This window comes from Clinocottus analis, unplaced genomic scaffold (genome assembly GCF_023055335.1).
Source record: "Clinocottus analis isolate CAN_PGR_092001 unplaced genomic scaffold, fCliAna1.0.p SCAF_30, whole genome shotgun sequence".
NCBI lineage: Eukaryota > Metazoa > Chordata > Actinopteri > Perciformes > Cottidae > Clinocottus > Clinocottus analis.
Window position 1 is genome coordinate 758,216 of NW_027176043.1, and position 19,102 is coordinate 777,317.

At 38.9% G+C, this 19,102-nt stretch overlaps 2 protein-coding genes across 2 annotated transcripts in view; one reads left to right on the top strand and one right to left on the bottom strand.

Moving 5' to 3' along the window:
- The first annotated feature begins 1 nt into the window (after nt 1).
- Nucleotides 2-5,190, top strand: commd8 (COMM domain containing 8). Its single transcript, XM_068595494.1, has 5 exons — nt 2-179; nt 1,245-1,400; nt 2,655-2,807; nt 3,274-3,429; nt 4,996-5,190. Exons 1-5 carry the CDS (start codon nt 135-137, stop codon nt 5,014-5,016), a joined length of 531 nt encoding a protein of 176 aa, XP_068451595.1. The 5' UTR covers nt 2-134; the 3' UTR covers nt 5,017-5,190.
- Nucleotides 5,191-8,780: 3,590 nt separating this feature from the next.
- The window catches only part of gabrb1 (gamma-aminobutyric acid type A receptor subunit beta1), a 54,157-nt gene continuing 43,835 nt past the window's right edge, over nt 8,781-19,102 (bottom strand). The window contains exons 6-9 of the mRNA XM_068595495.1: nt 18,593-18,736; nt 17,757-17,909; nt 12,763-13,016; nt 8,781-11,210 (exon numbers count right to left, since the gene is read on the bottom strand). Of these exons, the coding sequence (XP_068451596.1) occupies nt 10,869-11,210; nt 12,763-13,016; nt 17,757-17,909; nt 18,593-18,736 (893 nt within the window). The 3' untranslated portion in view covers nt 8,781-10,868. The remainder of the gene's footprint in view (nt 11,211-12,762; nt 13,017-17,756; nt 17,910-18,592; nt 18,737-19,102) is intronic.

Genomic DNA, 19,102 nt, shown 5'->3' on the forward strand with positions numbered 1-19,102 from the left:
CACTAGCGGTCTATGCGCATACCGAAGAGCCGGAGGAGACGACGAAGGGCATTTTCCCCAGCGGTTTGAACGCAGCTCATTTTTTTAGCACGTGACTGACATCAGCTGATCGGCAGGCGGAACCAAACGGAAACATGGCGGTCTTACTGAAAGGGTTGCCTGTCACAGAATGTCTAAAAGTAAGTACCAAGCGTAGTGTTGACAAAGAATGTTACTCGTGTACTTGTCTAAGTGCCTAACGGGACCGAGCAGGCGGTGCTACCTCTCCGGACATGAATATATATATATATATATATATATATATATATATATATATATATATATATATATATATATATATATATATATATATATATATATAGCATGCATCTATGCTCCACAGGTACATGCATGTACGTGTAAGTGTACGTACTGTATCTGTATGGATATGTATGCTCTATTACAGACTGGTCTTACTTACAGCAGTAAACTGACACTCTGCTGATTGTGTCTCTCCAGCTAACTGTGAGGGTTCATTCGATCATTTGTTAAAAAGTCTGTTTTAAATGCTACCAAAATAATGACACATGTCAATGTCTAGCTACAATCAATTCATACATATTAGAATGCCTTTCAGTGCCTGACATCGATTTCATTTTAATTATGCATTCAAATTCATTATGCGTTACATATGCTCATAAATACATGTTACCTACTATGTCTTTAAATGTTTAAATGAGTTTGGCTAATTATTTTGTTCTAAAATCACTAAAGGATGAGATAAAATATAGAATTTAACTGTTAATGAACGCTAATGTGTCGGTCCATCATAGTCCTATTCCTTATTTTGCTTTAATGTGTTATTCATAATCATTCATCTCTATACTTAAGAAGTGTTTGCAGTCTGAGCTCTAATTGGTCCCCTCCTGACCTCTGAGGTCACTCACAACATGCAATACAGAGTGTTTCACAAGCGCTGGTGCACAAGGGTAAATGCCAATGAGTATGTGTACACTTGTGTCGTGTTTAATGTTGTCCAGTGGTGTGCAGTGCCTGTCAGTTTGACATCACAGCCAAAGCCATGTAGCCACACAGAGGACAGATGGGGGTCTACTTTGTAGCCCACAGTGTACAGAATATTTTTTTTTGCACAAAGTTTATATAATAACTGCAAAAAAATGGATGAAATGAAACCACCAGGGTCTGGCTTTGTCCTCTCTACCGAATACCAAACTCCAATCCTCACAGTATGGTCTGCTGTGCAGCTCTGTCACAAGGTGGTGGATGGCCTGTGTGGGAGGGAGCCTCCTTGCAGAGGGGACTACAGCGCCCCCTGGAGCCCGGAGGACTGGCTGGAGCTGCTCAGCTCTCTGTCAGCCCTTTTCCGCCTGGCAGTGGGGAACAACAGCTCTGATGAAGAGGTGAGAGAGCTACAGGAGATGATGGACTGTTTGACCAAAGTTTGAAGTTGCCATTGGAGTAAAGAGAGTTGCCTTTAATGATTGCGTTATGTAAGGTTTTTGCCTAGACTTTATTATTGAATTGAGGTTTTAAATGCAGTGTTATGTCCCATTTATCTGTATTCAAAATCAGAATTGTTTATTTGCCAAGTACGTTGAACATATGAGGAATTTTACTCTGAAAGGTGCATAACAATAAACAGTGCAAAAATAGATACATATGGTAAATAACAAACAGGTATCAGTACTTTAAAACAATTACATATGTTAACATAAAAGGTGCAAGTGTATTTTAATAAGAAAGGAAGGGTGCAAGGGTGTTTAAAATAGTCCTGGGCTTTGTTGATGAACACGCCTGCAGCTGGAAAGAAGGATAGTGGCTATGCAGGCCATAGAACCTTTCCACAGCAGCCACTTGGCATATCATAGCAGGCTAAACTCAGGTGTAATTGATCCAATGGATTATGGTTCAGTTCTAGTTAATGTCACAGCTATTTACACCTGTGTTTACACAGCAAAATGATTGTTCGAGATGAGCCAGTCCTGTGCAGAATTGATCACTGGTGATAACATCAAGAGATCGACGTGGCCGTGGTTTTTAGAGCCAGGCGCCATAGTTGCTCTCCACCAACTGCATGAACCAATGCATGCTGGGAAACATCTGGCTGTCGCTGGATCAAAGAGCTGATCGGCTCTTAGATTTGACAAGAAAAACCACGTTTCCTTGAAAATCTTACATTTTTCAGTGTAATTGTAATACTTCACGCTAGATTGTTGCTATTCATGTTGTGCAACGAAGGTTCCATGTCTTGTGTGATTGATGATAATAATAAAGCTTAATTATACAACACATCAAAATGAGCAACAAAGTGTTTTACAGACATAAAAAGAGGTTCGCATACAATGAAAATGCACACACATTTCCACATAAATATATATTTTTAAACACATGAATTTATCCAAAAGAGGTTTGTAAACTACAAGTAGCAGATCGTGTTCAACAGGAAGTAACTGTTTCTTTGACTTCCTGTTTATTTATGCAAGGCAGACGAAAACTGTCCGACTTGACTGCAGTGTGTCTTCATCACTCCGTGCTGCTGCTCTTCTCCACTTTCCAAGCGTGAAGCAGTTCATCTCGAACGAGCCTAATCACATGTCAAAATGTCTGCTTCAAATGGACCGGTAGCAGTAATATTCTGTGCTGATCATGGACAGGTGCTGGCAGGGTTGGAGGACGTGGGCAGCAGCCATGCTAAAGCAGTGCTGAATGTGTTGAGAGCGAGACGGGAAGAGATCCGCAACGCTTTGCTGGACAGAACCAACTCCATCTCTTCGACCACTCTGCAGGACTTTGACTGGCAACTTAAGGTGACTGGATGCTTAAGTCATTACTTCTAATTTGTTCCAAATATAAACGCTTTAATTGAACTGGCCTTATATTTTGAAGTCAGTGACGATTAGCAATAGATGTAAGATCAGTGGGTCACCTAGACGTTTTTGAACAATATTTATTCACATTAATGTCAATTTCTTATGACCACATCCAGTTTGAGAATTTTACCTTTTTCAAACAAAAATAGGTCCGGTATTCAATTTCATATAAACGATTAAACAAGGTGTGCAGGCTGCATTACCGATTGGTGAAAGAGATAAATTCAGCATTCAGTTGAATGAATGGATAAATCCTTTACGTCATCCACCGTGTTATGACAGCAGCCTTGGGAAGACTCATTGTGGAATACATTCTCCACACTTCACAGGCGGTTCCTGCAGCACTCTGTATTAATGTCACCTTTTCTATTTCTTGTTCCTGTCTCCTGTCCTCTCCCTCCAGTTGGCTCTGTCCAGTGATAAGATCTCATCTCTCCACACTCCTCTGCTCAGTCTCAGTCTGGATGTGAGGGAGAACAGAGCCCTCCAGTCTGTCACCATGGAGATGAACAGAGATGAGTTAAACACTCTGATCAGTTCACTAGAGGCTGCTAATAAGGTACACACACACACACACACACACACACACACACACACACACACACACACACACACACAAAACATTAGTTTTAGTTAGTTAAAGGTGCTAAATACAAAATTGCGGGCATTTATATAAGGAGGACAATTACTTGACATTGCACTCATGAGACATTATGGGATGGCGAGTGACAGTGACACAGTTGAGGACATTCCTCAGACTTCCCAGAGCTTTATTTGTAGACACTAAAACACTACAGTAGTACTCAACGCCAGGAGACACTTTGATGTGTAACTAAACGTGGTGAGGTCCCACTCTGATTTTTTAGAACCAAAAATCCCTCTATGATAATCTTTAGGAAATATTCCTGATCATTTCAAGACCTACTTCAAAGTCAATTCAATTACTCAACTCGTCAATCTTCACATCATCATCCTCCATAATTACTGACTAGCAGAGTTCAGTCTTCTATTAGGTATTTTATTTGTTTTATTATACATCATGGGGACTTGTAGCATCGCCATTGGTTAGGAAACACCACGGAGGCATAATCCAACATGAACAAACACAAGCCACGCTTCCTTTCACATGAACACACACACTTGGCATAATTCCATTATTTATTTAATTTTTCTTTACTTTTATTTCTTTTGTTGTCTGTCTTATGCATATTTAATGTTATGTTTATGCTTTTGTAAAATTGTAATATATAAGTGGAGGCTTCAAATAAACCTCCAAAGTTCTTTGTTATGTTTGTTTATTTTCTTAATTTTATTGTTTGAATTATGCAAAATAAATAAGGTTGAACATGATTACATTAACTAGTAGATGTCCATAACGGTATTATCACCCAATAAAAGAAACACCGTCACCTACTACATGTTGCACCTTCATGGAGATCAACACTAGGTGGCGGCAGTGCTCCAGCACACAGCCAGACAGGATGCAGCCTGGGATGTGTGGTCTGTTTAGCAAGATGCAGGATACACTATACTTCATATTAAATCATTAACACACACACACACACACACACACACACACACACACACACACACACACACACACACACACACACACACACTCTTCTTTGAATTCAAATAAGGGTATGATTTTCATTTGTATAATTGCTCAAGCTTTTATTGCTACAAGCAGATAAACTGTTCAGGAAATCCCATTTTTTTCCCCCAAAATTATATTTTTGAGGTGCTTTAAGAAGTCTTCAGTAGGAACTGAGCAGAAAGCCACACACTAAAGTCAGAAAGTATTGAGTACATATTTTGGGGTTTGGTTTTTTGATGTGATTAATATTAAGAAAAATACAGGATAACTCAGAATTTCCATTTTCTTTTAAAAAAGAAACACTCTGTTAATATCAGAATGAACAGCAATAATTCTAACTAGACATTGTTTAGTACAGGCGATAAAAACGGGGGTAAACCTTTGCAGAGTTTTACTAAACTGTAAACCATCTGCAGATAATTTAGCTGATATTCATTTTGTGTCACTGATTTTATGCAAGCCGTACATATCTGCACCTCATCAGTCAAACAAAAATGCTAAAGATCAATATGTATTTGTGTCTTGCAGGTGGTGCTGCAGTTGAAATGATGGAAACATTTTGGACCGCTGATCCTATTATTACAGGATGTCATGTGATGGAGATGCAATCTTTTTCAAATATAATGAGTTTTGTAAATGAGCACTTGAACGTTCTACATATATCAAGTAGTTTGGTTGCTTTCAGTGAGGACTTTTATTTTTTATTAAAACAACCATACTTCCTTTGTTAGTTTTCTCACTTCCTTTAAATACAAGGAACCTATCAAAATGGTTCATTACAACAGTGAACTCACGTTGGTGCAAAGCCGATATATTCTACAACTGATTGAAATGTAGCATCTTTGTTATCAGTAACTAACAAACCATCAAACTGTTCTATATAGTAAATGATTTTAGCATGCATTCAGGAAGAGAATCTAACAGTCAATCTCGGGGCACCGCAAGCGCACAAGCATGACTTGGTTTCTGTCTATGCTGCAGCGGCTGGCAGGGACCACATGGACACCCGGAGATAGGGAAATGTCTGTGGGCCTGGGCGCTAAGCGGGAGCACTGAGGCCGGTTAGGGCTGCCCCAACTACTGTATCTGTAGCCAACGACCTAAGTCTGCAGTGTACTGCTGGATAGAAAACGGGTGGAGTCAGTGCGGGGTAGATCCAAGCTTTTATCGTTAAACTTTTCTTTTCCTCGAGGAATGATCTTATAGTAGGATGATCTTATAGTATGCTAACCTCTAGTAGCCTCAACTACAGGTACTTTCAATGCAGGGCAGGCACATATCGTAAGAAAGCAAACATCTGAGGGGAATGGCGAAGGGTCATTTGCGCAAAGAAGCCAATGAAAGTCGACACGATTCAGGAACTTCTGTCGGTAAGGTCAGATGACTAAATTGCCAGACAAATTCAAAGGACGGCAGAAGACTTTTTTATAAACTGGCTTCGAGACCATCATCATGCTCCTCACTCTGCCCAGGCACCACCGCTCTCCTCAACCAAACAGTATTTCTGTTTCTGCATGTGTGTATGGGCACCTGTGAGGAAACCGTGATAATATCATACCTAGCATCGTGCCTTGCATCGTGACTACTTTCTGGTGGTGTACTTTTGAAAAAGTTAACACTTAAAACTGCTAAGCCAGCAAAAATACACCTTATATGTATATATGAGAACTTTATTTAAACGGATGAAGTCTCTGTAAGTTAATAGAGAATTAGTATTTTGTGTTTTCTCCCTCTCACACTCCATATGCTCATACTCATACACACACACTCACACGGACAATGACAAACCCATAACTGCACAGTGTCCTATGTTTGGCGGTAAATAAGCAGAAAGACGCACACAAGCAACCATTTTCTATTACACCTGTGGGCAGATATAGAGCATAGAGAGAAAAATTGTACAGTAATATTACACAATAAGAGTCCAGCACATGTCCTCCCCCTCCACAAGCCTGTAGGCAAACCATTTGTTCAGGCCTTCCATTAGCTCGTCTGTTCACAGAAAACGTGTCCATCTGCTCGGATTCCTTTGTTGTGAAGAAAGCCAAGTTTTCTTTCACTTTTGTCCATCCACTCTGCTTCGTCTAAAAACAGCAACGCTGGCAGCATGGAGACCAGCCTGCAGGAGATTCTTTTTCAGCATTGAATTCAAAAGATTGTCATCGTAATGCTGGAATGTCTTACTACTCTAATCTACACTTAGATAATGGTACTGTACTTTACAGCCTCAAAAAAGATCTTAAATAGTCCACTCTTGTTTTTGGTTCTTTCTTCTTCTTCTTTATCTAAAAAAAGTCAAAGATGATTTGTTTTGAATTCTACTCATCAGAAGTAAGTTAAACCCTGTGAATTATCAATATTCTTGGTAAAGGCACAATATTCAGCTGTCAGGAAAGAGCACACTGCGTCCTGTAGAAGTCTATTTTGTTATGCAAGTTTTCTCTTTTTTTTTTAATGCCCTGATAAGACCAGCAATCCTCATCTATCCTAACCATCTAGTCGCGGCCGCAACTGGGAAAAGTTTGAGGAAGAAAAATACGTTTTACATAATCTAATCTAAATTTGATTTAAATCAGATTTTTCTTCTTTTCTATTTTTAATGTTTAGGCAATATTTTCTATCAGTAATACTTGACAAAAAGTGGGAACACTTAAGACAGTTTTTAAAGGATAATAGGTTCTCAAAGACTAACTTTGGTAAATATCAGCTTAATTTCTTCCCTTATTACCAATACTTCAGGTGCACTCACTTTTATATTTACCTTCAAATATGTAATTTTTATTCTCTGGATAACACTTATGTATTTACAGTCTGAATTCTCAGGTTCCTTGACCCGTCTTGAGTTTGTCGCTGTGATCTCCACCACTAAGTTTGTGACCACAATTAATCAGAAATGATTACCAGAGCTATGAAAATGACCCAACTTGTCCTTTAAGAAAACTCAGCTGTTGATCAATCCCAGCCAAAAGAGGGAATCCTATGTTTCCATTTGCATATGTCGCTATAAAAGCCAACAACTCTAATTCCCTGTTGGTTGTGCAGGCAGATGACAGAGAAAGTCAATCCAATTGTGTTTCACTATGACTGGAAAGTTTATAGGTAGCTTCTTCAAAATGAAACGATGAAAGAAATCTGAAGGTTTGATCTACTAACACTGTACATTTTGGAGATAACAGGTGACTCTGGCCAGAATAAGAAACTACACAAACACTCGATGTGTTTCATTCTACCTTTATGGGGGGTATAAAAGTAGACAACTACACAGGGTGCTTCTCCTGTTAAAAAGTGTTATAATTGTATGTTATAATTATAAGTGTTATAATAATTATGCCCATATTGAACACATTTTTACACCACAATCTAAACCTAATATTAATGTTCAGTACCAATTCAAGCAGTAGGGTTTGAGGTGAAGAGGGAGCAAACTGGATTCATCATGATTTACACTTTCAACAAAAAATAATCTTGAATGTCAAAGAATGTCCAGGAACTGCTCAAGGAACATTTCGATGGAATGACCTGGTCAAGTTATGCAATACATCCGACTGAAACCTTTGGAATGAACACAAACGCAGCATCCAAAGAACACTGATCCACCCATCAATCTTGGTAATGTAAAGTGGTGGAGTTGGCTAGGTCAGCTGTAACAGCAGCACACTACAGAGCCATAGTAGCTGTTATCAGTGCCAACATTGGACTCACAATGGTTTCTAATTGTCTGGTCACTGAGGGTATATGCATAAGTTCCATCCAGAAGATCTGTGCTATAACCCTGCTTCCGCTTCTAAAATTAAAGCATGTTCCCAACAGTACAGACATATATTAAAGCAAAAAACATGAATAAAAGAGTGGTCAAACATTACGAATGTAATGTTTCCATTCAGATCATGATGACTCATTGAAAGCTTCAATATAATGTGAATAATATCTGATGGCCTTTTGCAGTCACAAGATCTCGAACCAAGTTAACATCTTTGGGAGATCCATCTCCAAAAACACCAACTGAGTGAATAGACTTTGAAGGACTGCAAAAGTATACAGGCTTAGAGAAGCTACAATATGACAAACAGCACACTGCTGTTCTGGGGAATCCTGGAGGAAGACCACCTTACTATAACACACTGTGTGTAGATTTTTCTTTTCATTTGTCACCCATGTGTCGATGTTAGTTCCTCAGGTAAAAGCAATGTCCACGTCGTATAACATCGGACGTGAAAGTGTACTGCCACAAATTATGTGGAAGTGGGAAAGCCTTCTGTAAAGCATGGGAATGTGTTTCTGTAAAGAATGCTTGTACCATTGGGAAGTCAACAGCCGTTATATAACCTTTATTTAATCAGGTGATCTCATTATCTCTGTTGCAAGAGAGACCTGAGTACAGCAGAGAAAAGAAAGGTCCACATCTCCTTTCACTTCTTTTACAGTTTTCAGCACATGAGATCTGTCTCAGCAGGGGACACATCACAGAGTGTTGCTTCACTTTGGTTTCCTGTGATTGTAAAGCTAAGTCCTATCTTTCATGTGACACAATATTAGACATGTTGGACATTTCTGCAAAACCCTTGATTACGTTCAATGATAATAAATATATATATATTTTTTTTACATTCAATGCCAATGTATTTTCTGTGCACGGCAACCATGTTAAGGGTAGGGCAAGATATTGATTATGACAAATAAAATTCTGGTTGCCAACACTCACATACTGAAGCTCAGCCGGAGCCCAAGGGTAAAAGTTAGGCAACTAAAACACTTGGCAAAGGTTAGGGAAAGATTATTTTAAAGAAAAAAGACTCATCTTAAATGCACTTCTGCAACAGAACACAAACTCCAGTCTTCTGCAGGAAACTCAGACTTACGTGCCCATTCATGTCACTGACCTATCCATCCTAACTTTTTCACCTCACTATAACCTGTAAAGCAGACACTACTTCCTGCATTGGCACTGACCATGATTTGTTAGGTGAGAAATGATCCGTCATTATCTATATAATTTCTAAGCTTGTAATTACACTTACTACACATACTACAGTGTGATACTAATTTGTCACACCTACTCCTGCTAGTTTGTCTTGAAAAATATTTGTGAACCTGACTGTAGGACTGGAGCAAACATGAACCCGGGTCCTACAACTGATCCCTAGCCCCGCCCACATAAGCCTTGATAATAACCTGAAAGGTAATCGCTAAAAAGTGAAAGTAACTTTGACCTCGGACTTTCCGTTTAATTAATTTAACACATTGAGGTGGATGAACCTCTATGCAATTCAAACAATTATATACAGTATAATTTGAAGTTTCAGACACATTTGTTCAATGATGGTCTGTAATGCCACGTATTTCAAAACCAGCAGCGAGTTTTATCAGGGCTTGAAATTTTGAATGTGATTTTGAGCATATGGCGACATCATTGCTTATTCTTAACCTGATTTCCTTTAAAGAAAATTACATTGTACATGCCCTAGACGGTGTGAGAATATATAATAGGTACAAATTTGACAATTTTTTTTTGTTGAGAAATCAGTGGAGTTGGAATTAACATCTGTCCTGTACTTACCTTAAATTCAATGATTGTTCGAAAGCATACAGTATAATGATTATAATACAATACTGAGCCAGAGTGTCTCAGCAGAGCAATGTGAAGCTTTGTTTTTACAGAAATGAAAAGGAACTTTTCAGAAAAAACACGTCATTCATGAAAAGCAATGTGAGATGTTTGTTAGCTCAAGCATGACTTTCTGAGGATTTCAACACAATATTCAACTCTTCAAAAATGAACTCAGTTAGAGCACTGGGTTTAAACCAAATAAGGAATACCTCATTACAATGTATTTCAACGAAACCCCATTAGTCAAAGAAGTTATGTAAAAACAGTTACTACTAGTTGTTTTGTTCTGGTTTTCCTTTTCTCTGTTTTTTTTTTTTTTTACCTAAGCAAACACAAAGTTGCGTTCCATTCACATGCAAAAAGTGAGATAACAGAAGCTAAGAAAAAGATAGAGAGCAAATTGAAAGATCATTGCCCGTAATCTTGGAGTCAGCAAAGTCTTTTCGGCATGTTTGACCTTAGAAATAGCATACCTTACTGTCTTAAATTCCATTATTTTTATCTATCTATTTTGTATAGATGAGTACAGGAAAAGTGATTTTTAATAAATTATAACTCTGTTGTATATATATATATATATATAAATATGTATACATATATATTTATATATATGTATATATTTATATATTAAATTGTATTTACATTGTAAAGACATCCAGTACTACTCATTCCAAAACAGGATTTATACAAATGGACTGAGCGCTCCTTAATTTTCATTGCTGTACAAGACCTAGGTAGCTTTTCTATCAAATCTTGAGCAGTGGTGCTACCACATAGGCTCACTACTGCCACCCTAATGAACATAGTAAAGCCAGTAGACCAGGTTGAAAAAGGTGAATGCGACTGGGAAGATGACACGAGACCACTTGTCTATGGCGTTGACATCCGTGAGGTCGGGAATCTTGACTTTGAGTTGTGAGGCCCTCCTCCGCAAGCGGCCCTTCTTGTGGCCCACTGGCCGGTCAATGGGTGGTCGCCCATACAGGTCTCGGCTGGTCATAGGCTTACGGTACTGTATGCTGGCACTGTCATAAGAGAACATGGTAGCCCGAGGGTCGTTGAGAACACCCATCATGTCTGCGCCACTCATCTCACTTGTTAGGTTGGTCAGGAGGATGTTCCCATGAGCATCAACCTGGGAAAGGAAGGATCACATTGAATTCATTTTGTAACCAAAATAATACAATGGCTGGGTCCCTAATAATGAGCAGCATTCAGTTTAGGAGAAATGCATGGAAGTTTGGACATTGTGTTCTGGACTACATCCAGGAAGAGATGTAACATGTTGCTCTCTCTCTCTCTCTCTCTCTCTCTCTCTCTCTCTCTCTCTCTCTCTCTCTCTCTCTCTCTCTCTATATATATATATATATATATATATATATATATATATATATATATATATATATCATGGCCTTCTAAGCCTTCTTAGGTGGCCTGAACAGAATTACAAAGTTATAGCTATTTCATAATTTAAAAAAAAATCATATATAGTTTTATTTAATTTTTTTTATAATTAAAAGTTATAAATATTATGTAATGTAATAGATTTTCATACATATGTACATGTATTAAAATTATTTTTTTCCTATTAGCTTATTCTCTTAATGCACAGCTGTCTTCATCTGTTCCTCTGCTCCTTCAGGCCTCTGGTATGCCTTCTTTGGACCATGATTATCCAATCACATTTCACCTGTCTTCCTCTATGAAAGAGCAGCCTGGTTAAAATGCATGAAACAGTCATCGAGAAGTTCTGGACGTGTGATTGGGCGCATGGCCCACATTATCATTATCATGCGTTGTGATTGGCGCTGGATCGAACCTAGAACTTAGAATCTCAGGACTTACTGATGACCCGTTTCCCACAGTAATAGGCTCATGTGCGTTTGTTGAGTGAAATGCTGATTGTGTTACTGTTTTTTACATTTGCAGTCGTATTTAATCATTAACAAGCCACAGTGCTGTTCTTGCTGCTGCACTGGGGTTGCTGGTACTCAGCTTTCGTGTTTGTGTGTGCACAAGGTCAGTGCACTTGCACTGAGTTTTAGGTCATCAAACGTCACCGTATGCGACTTAAAATGCATCACGTCATATATGATCATCCTCTGGCATAGTTATGATGGCGTTCGGTGGCATATTTATGCGGGTTCATGTAAATAGCAACTTTTTGAAAAAACATTTTGTGTGTACGACGTTATTTAAAAAAAATGGAGGGGCGGAAATATTTGTTTCTGTCATTATCCGGCTATGTGTAAATGTGGCTAAATGTGACTGGTTGTGATTTGGTCAACATGCATTGTTGATGACTCTGGGGGTGTGCCGCGGTGTGCCCAGCCGAATGAGAGGCGCATGTGTAATTGTGCGTTGCGTTTTAACTAAGTGTGGTTCTTGCTGATGCGGTGAAATCTCTGGTGGTCTGACGGGGTTGGGCTGGTTGGGTACTCACAGAAGGCATAGATCTGAGACGCACGGCCCGCCACTGAAATATATATATATATATATATATATATATATATATATATATATATATATATATATATATATATATATATATATATACACACACACATACACCATATTCTGTACATATTACATATTACATATCCTTATTAATATAATGATTGCCTACTGATGACCAACTGTTGGCTTGGCATTATGTCATAAACCACAGAGTTAAGCCTTTTTCCCACCTGCACTTTGTTGCTCTCCAGTCTACTCTTATTCTCGTTGTTGGACTTGGCAGCCTTTTCTGCCACCTTCTTCTGCAGGTGGGGACCTCGACCGAAGAAGATGTAGTTGACAAAGGCATACTCCAGCAAGGCCAGAAAGACAAACACAAAGCAACCCATGAGGAAAATGTCAATGGCCTTGACGTAGGGGATCTTGGGAAGAGTCTCCCGAAGGTGGGTATTGATGGTGGTCATTGTCAGAACCGTGGTTATACCTGCAGACAAGCAGATGGGGAGGGAAGTGAGGTTTAGAAGAAGGTCTTTCAGCAAGGCTGCATGGTAGGAAACACCAGAACTACAGAAGAAGAAGGCTTTCATAAGCTGTTATTACAAAACAACCATCATATAGTACATTATGTGGCTCTTAAATAAGATTTGGGATCATTTCCAGTGACTCCGCGTTCATAGTTATGACGAGTAACCATTTCTAGCTGTGTTTCGGTTTAGGTTGTGGTGTGGCTCTGGGATATACCTTTAGTCGAGACTGAAATATTATGACACTTTGGATAAATTCTCCTATCATTTTGGAGAGATATTCAAGGTTGATCTATATTAATGACTTTGGTGATGCCCTGACTTTTTATCTAGTGCCACCATCAGGTTAAATTCATTCTTGGTTCAGATTTAAATTAGGGATGCATCAATACTAAGGCTGGGCAGAGTTGAACAAAAACTAGTGTATTACACACTTTTATTTTAAAGTAATGTTATCAGAACAATATAACAGGCATTCTGGAGCCAGAGCAAGTTAAGATCAGTATATAAATCTGTTTTATATTTTTTATGAACAGGTACCAGAGAAATTTCTACAATTCATTCGCGATTAATTGCATTATGCACCAAATTCAATAATTAAGTAAAAGTAGTGTATTGCACACTTTTATTTTAAAGTAATGTTACCAGAACAATATAACAGACACTCTGGAGCAAGTTAACACATAATGGTGATACTGACTATATAGTTTATAAATCTGTTTTCTTTATTTTTGATTAGGGAACAACGTAAACAAGTGTATTCAGTAGTAAGGGTCCCTGTTAGGGACAAGCCACTCCTTCTTTGGTCAATGTTCAGTTTGTTGCTTACTTTAAAGATAGATGTTAAAGACCGGCAATTGATGAACTTTATGCAAAAGCAATAAGCGCTTTTGAAAAAGATCAGTCTGTGTTGGCTTGAACAAGTGCACTGAAGTCTGGTTGAATGTCTGAGGTATATATGAGAAGGACAGCTGACAGGTATCAGTGAAAGAGGATCTGGATCTGTTGAATTTCATCACTGAGAATGTTTGTTCTCATGTAGGTAGATCCAAATAGAATTAACATCTTCTGAGCAGGTCTCCTCATGTGAGGAAAGTTATCCTCTTTGAGAGAAGAGTAAAGATCCAGAAGTGATACTGACTTAAAGTGCTCTGCCATAGTGGATCAGACTGCAGGTCCGTATCAGCGGTGGCTTTGCGCATGCGCGATTAATGTTCAATCTGAAGAAACTGCAGCTGGAAGTGGACCGCCTGTGAGAGCTCTTGGACGACGGAGGGGCTCACGGCAGCACCGCTGCTCGCTGAGGACAGAAACTGCATAACGTTAAGTGCTTTCACGTCAGTCTGCTAATCGTCGCAGGAACTGCGTAAACGCACGCACGTACATATAGATAGATATGTACTATTAATCCCCAAGGGGCAATTTTTTGTCATAGTAGCGTCCCATGCTTACAGACACCAAATGGAATAAACTAAACACACAAAATAAAACAAAATTTTATATATAGATATATACAAAATAAAAAAATGTATATAAACAAATAATGTCTATTTACCTAGGGTCTACATATATATATATATATATATATATATATATATATATATATATATATATATATATATATATATATATATATATAGAAACATAAACAAATAAAACATATATATATATGTATATATATATATATATATATATATATATATATGCACAATGAATACAAATAACTGCAGTGTATTCATATATCGCCTTTAAAGTAAAAGCAGGGTCGTTGTATTGCATTTATGGCGTGCATCTCATTCATTTCTTTTTCTTTTTGGATTGACCTCAGAACGATATAACAGGCATTCTCGAAACAACAGTAAGTTAACAACATTATATAAATCTGTTTTCTTTATTTTTTATTAACAGGTACCAGAAGACACAGTCTTTTATCAGGGAACAACGTAAACAGTGTTCAGTAGTAAGGGTCCCTGTTAGGGACAAGTCACTCCTTCTTTTGTCCAGGTTTACCTGGAAGAGCCCCCGCAGGCCGTAAGATGCCCAAGTCTGAACTATGCTGTCTGGTAGAGATTTAAAGCTAAAATGTCCATTTAAAGTGCAGCACCTGTGTGTGGCAATGTTGAGCCCCTTCCAATGCAAATAAAAATGCAGTTAACGCATGATCAAATAATTGTCAGCGTTAATGGATTGCTACGTTAATGCATAACGTGTTAACGTGCTCAGCCCCAATCAATACATGTCCCAACACTGGGTATCAGGTCCGTTGCTGTACTCATGTTTTTATACTCTTAAAACTACTCTGATAGAACCTCATCCATTACCCGTCTGGCAACATGACGTTAAACTCTCATCAGTTAACCACCCCAATGTTACCCTATTTCCAAACAAGTCGATGGTAAATGGATCTGTACAAACACTCAAAGTGCTTTCAAAACTTGAACTTTATTAAGTCGTCATAAAACATATATTTTTAAAGACATACATTAAATTTGCCCTCTGCATTTAACCCATCCATAGCAATTTAAGAGCAGTGGGCTGCTAAGAAGCGCCTCGAAGAGCAACTTAGGGTTCAGTGTCAAGGACACTTTGACATGCAAACTATGGGAAGACCAGGGATCGAACCGTGAACATTGCGGTCACAGCACGGCCACTCTCCCCATGAGCCAAAGTAGTGTGAAAAGGGGTGGGCCCTTTCACACAACAACTATACATACACTGACGCCACCTGCGCATTAGGACTAGCTAACCATTCATACACCGTCGTAGGCACAGCTACGGGAGCAATATGGGGTTAATTGTCTTGGCTAAGGACACGTCGACATGGGCTAGTGGAGCCGGGGATCGAACCTTACACCATTTGGGAGGATCATAGCTCTCATCCTTAAGAACACATAAAATAAGATTTGAGATGTTTGCAATCCAAGAAGTCAGCCTCATGGATTTCACCTTACTTATAATCTGCATTTTTTATTTAATTTATATTTTTATTTATCTTATATTTTATATGTATTTTTATTTGCACTCTTTCCCACTTTGTACTGCAATTATATTAAAATATTTTGTATCTAAAAATACTAAAGGAAAAACACAGACAACCTTGAGTCATGACATGTCTGTTCATTTTCTGCAAATAATGTATGCATGAAAACCACCTTGTGAAAAATACTTACCAGGTTAGATTGTGTAATGATAAAATATAATAGTAGTAATATTCTAAACTGATTTACATGTTTCTCAGAGATGTTGGAAGCAGATGGTGATGAGGTCAAAGTGGATCAAAGGACTATTTTCCTTGTGTATGTATATGAGGGGAGTTTGTGAACTGATGAGGGTGTTGATTTCTCAGGGCAAAGGAGATTGTGACTTCTTTGATCTCAAGGACTCAGTGTTCTCTTTGTTCCACGTGGTTTGAAGGTGTGAACCTCACCATGTATAAAAGAGGGCTGTGACTGTTGGTTCATTGAAGTCTGTGACACAGACTGCTTTGGGTGGCTTTCCTTCTTGCAAGAATAAACGGACGAAAGACAATTTTGATTCAGAGATTCCATTCCTCCTTAGCCGATTAACTGAGAAAATCTTCCATTACAATTGTAAATAGTGCTTTTCTGAACACTCAAAGATGTTTTACATAGGAATCATTCACACAGTGATGAGAGGAGCCACATCAGGAATATCAAGCTTTCTCACACCACACTCACAGCTATGGGAGCAAATTAGGGTTATGTGTCTTGCTGAAGGACATATTGACGTGGGCTCGTGGGGCCAGGGATCGAACTGCCGATCGAAGGATGACCCCTGCTCACCACTGCTCTATGGTCACCCCAAAGTTTTGTGCAACTGAGCTGGAGAGCAGGAATCAAACCTGACACTAACATGTGAAACAACTGACATGTGGAACAACCAGTGGCGGGCCGTCAGGGCCTTTTAATGGTGTGTTCCAGCGCTCCTTCCGGGGGATCGGCAGCAGCTTGATTCAGCACCGGCAGGACGGCGGTGACGAGCGGAACAATTCAACGCTGATTGGCTGACGCAACTACGACTCACGCATTTTTGCTGCCGGAGTTGGGATATTTTTAACTTGCGCGTCAACCCGAGTTTGCCCTGCTGCCAACGCGCTGTTCGTGCTGCCTCAACGCGTCTGTCGCGCTGCCCACTGGAAAATACGCGTCTACGCTGCGTCCACACTGCGTCTGCGCAGCGTGGACGCAGTGTGGACGCTGCTGTGCGTTGACTTTGCATGGAATGTCGACGCGCGGCAAAATCTTGTGAACACACCTTAAGCCTTCTTTGAAGGTCTAAACAGAATTACATAATTATAATTATAGTTTTTTTTGTAATTGTTTCTCACAAATACACTACATGTATTATAATTATTTGTCCCTGGTTAAAACACAGGGAAGAGCCTTCTCGAGACCCTAGACGTGTGATTGGTCAGTGGGGCATCGTGACTTCTGTCTACCAGGGGGGTTCGCACGCCAAAATTAAACACAAAATATTTATAGAGGCAATATTTCCATTGGATATTTTGACATAATGACACAAGGGGACTTTTTATCTTGTGTCATTATGTCAAGATCATAAAGACCATGAAATTTCTGTAAAAAATGTCATGGCATTCTCTGTAATAGTGGTCGTAATACCGCTAACATGACACATCAGTAAACATAATTGCGAATGTAAAGAGTCGAAAAGTCACTGACCTAAGGCTACTCTGGCAGCCGAGGCATCGTAGTTAATCCAGAAGGAGACCCAGGACAAGATGGTGATCAGGGTGGAGGGCATATAAGTCTGCAGGATGAAATAGCCAATGTTCCTCTTCAGCTTAAAGCTCAGGGACAGACGTGGATAAGAGCCTGTTACACACAGGGTTGCAGATATGTATTCAGATGTATAAGAACATTGTTAATGTAATGTTACAAATCAAACAACTATAAAATAAGATGTATAGTCACAAAGACAACCGTCTCTGTGACTGATCACTTTAACTATCACACAGCTGTTGATATGAACCAGGAGTTAAGTTGAAGCAGTGAAAATCTGCTTGAGAATGATTGCTGGCAACATGCATTTTTATGAGCCATGAACAATCACTATTTAAGACAACAGAGAAACAGCTACATCTATGTGAATGAAAATAACGATATTGTGAATTTGATAAATGAAAACACAAGGGGATGACAAAAAAAACGAGACTGAGGAGATGTTTAATGGGCCGGTACTCAACAGAGTAACTGGCACAAAGTCTCAGTCATCAACATATAAACAGGGATGTGTGTTAAAAAAATACTGATGATGTGGGTACAATGTTTTCACAATTCTCTCATTGGATTGGAATAAATTAGTAAATGAAAACAGTATAATATCAAAAAGAAAGAAAGAGAGCTGGAGAGTAGTGACAATGATATGACATGTCGTTGTACTGATGGAATTAGAAGTATGAAATGTATGTTCGGCTGAATTTACCATGTGATATCCCACCAAGTATTGTTTAAGATACACAGATGAGGGTTGAACTGAGACCACATGACTCTGTTACCTGTGGCAAACACAGCTTTACTGGAGAGGGTTTGGTAGTCTATAATGTCGAACTGGGGCAGTTCAATGTTCTCCACACCAGTGACCGAGCCTGCGTTTGGTCCTCCCTGCCAGTAGAATTCAATGTCGTCTGTGGTGTATCCATCTGAGAGACAGGGGAATACAACGAGATGAACCTCAACTGAAACACAAGGACAAGCACATATGATTCAGGCACAATGCAGTAAATATGAACAGAATGCCATCTTGAGTTGACAGCTAAAGACTCTCACACCAGCCATGTTTAGTTTAGAATTCAGAAGCGTTTTCTCCCTTTGGTACCGAGGCAGGTGAGAAAAGTCAAAGTCAAAGTCAGTTTTATTGTCAATTTTACATATGTGCAACAATACAGAAGATTGAAAGTACGTTTCACTTCTGTCCAACATAAAGTGAATAATAATAATAAAGTGCAAAACAGTTTAAGAGTTTAAGAAAAAAAGAGAAACATTTAAGCATATAGACAACATAAATT

What these genes read in the sequence shown, in the direction of transcription:
- commd8 (XM_068595494.1), top strand. Translation starts at nt 135, where the DNA reads ATGGCGGTCTTACTGAAAGGGTTGCCTGTCACAGAATGTCTAAAA. An exon ending in ACTTTGACTGGCAACTTAAG is followed by an intron (nt 2,808 to 3,273) that starts GTGACTGGATGC and finishes CTCTCCCTCCAG; the next exon opens with TTGGCTCTGTCCAGTGATAA. An exon ending in CACTAGAGGCTGCTAATAAG is followed by an intron (nt 3,430 to 4,995) that starts GTACACACACAC and finishes TGTGTCTTGCAG; the next exon opens with GTGGTGCTGCAGTTGAAATG.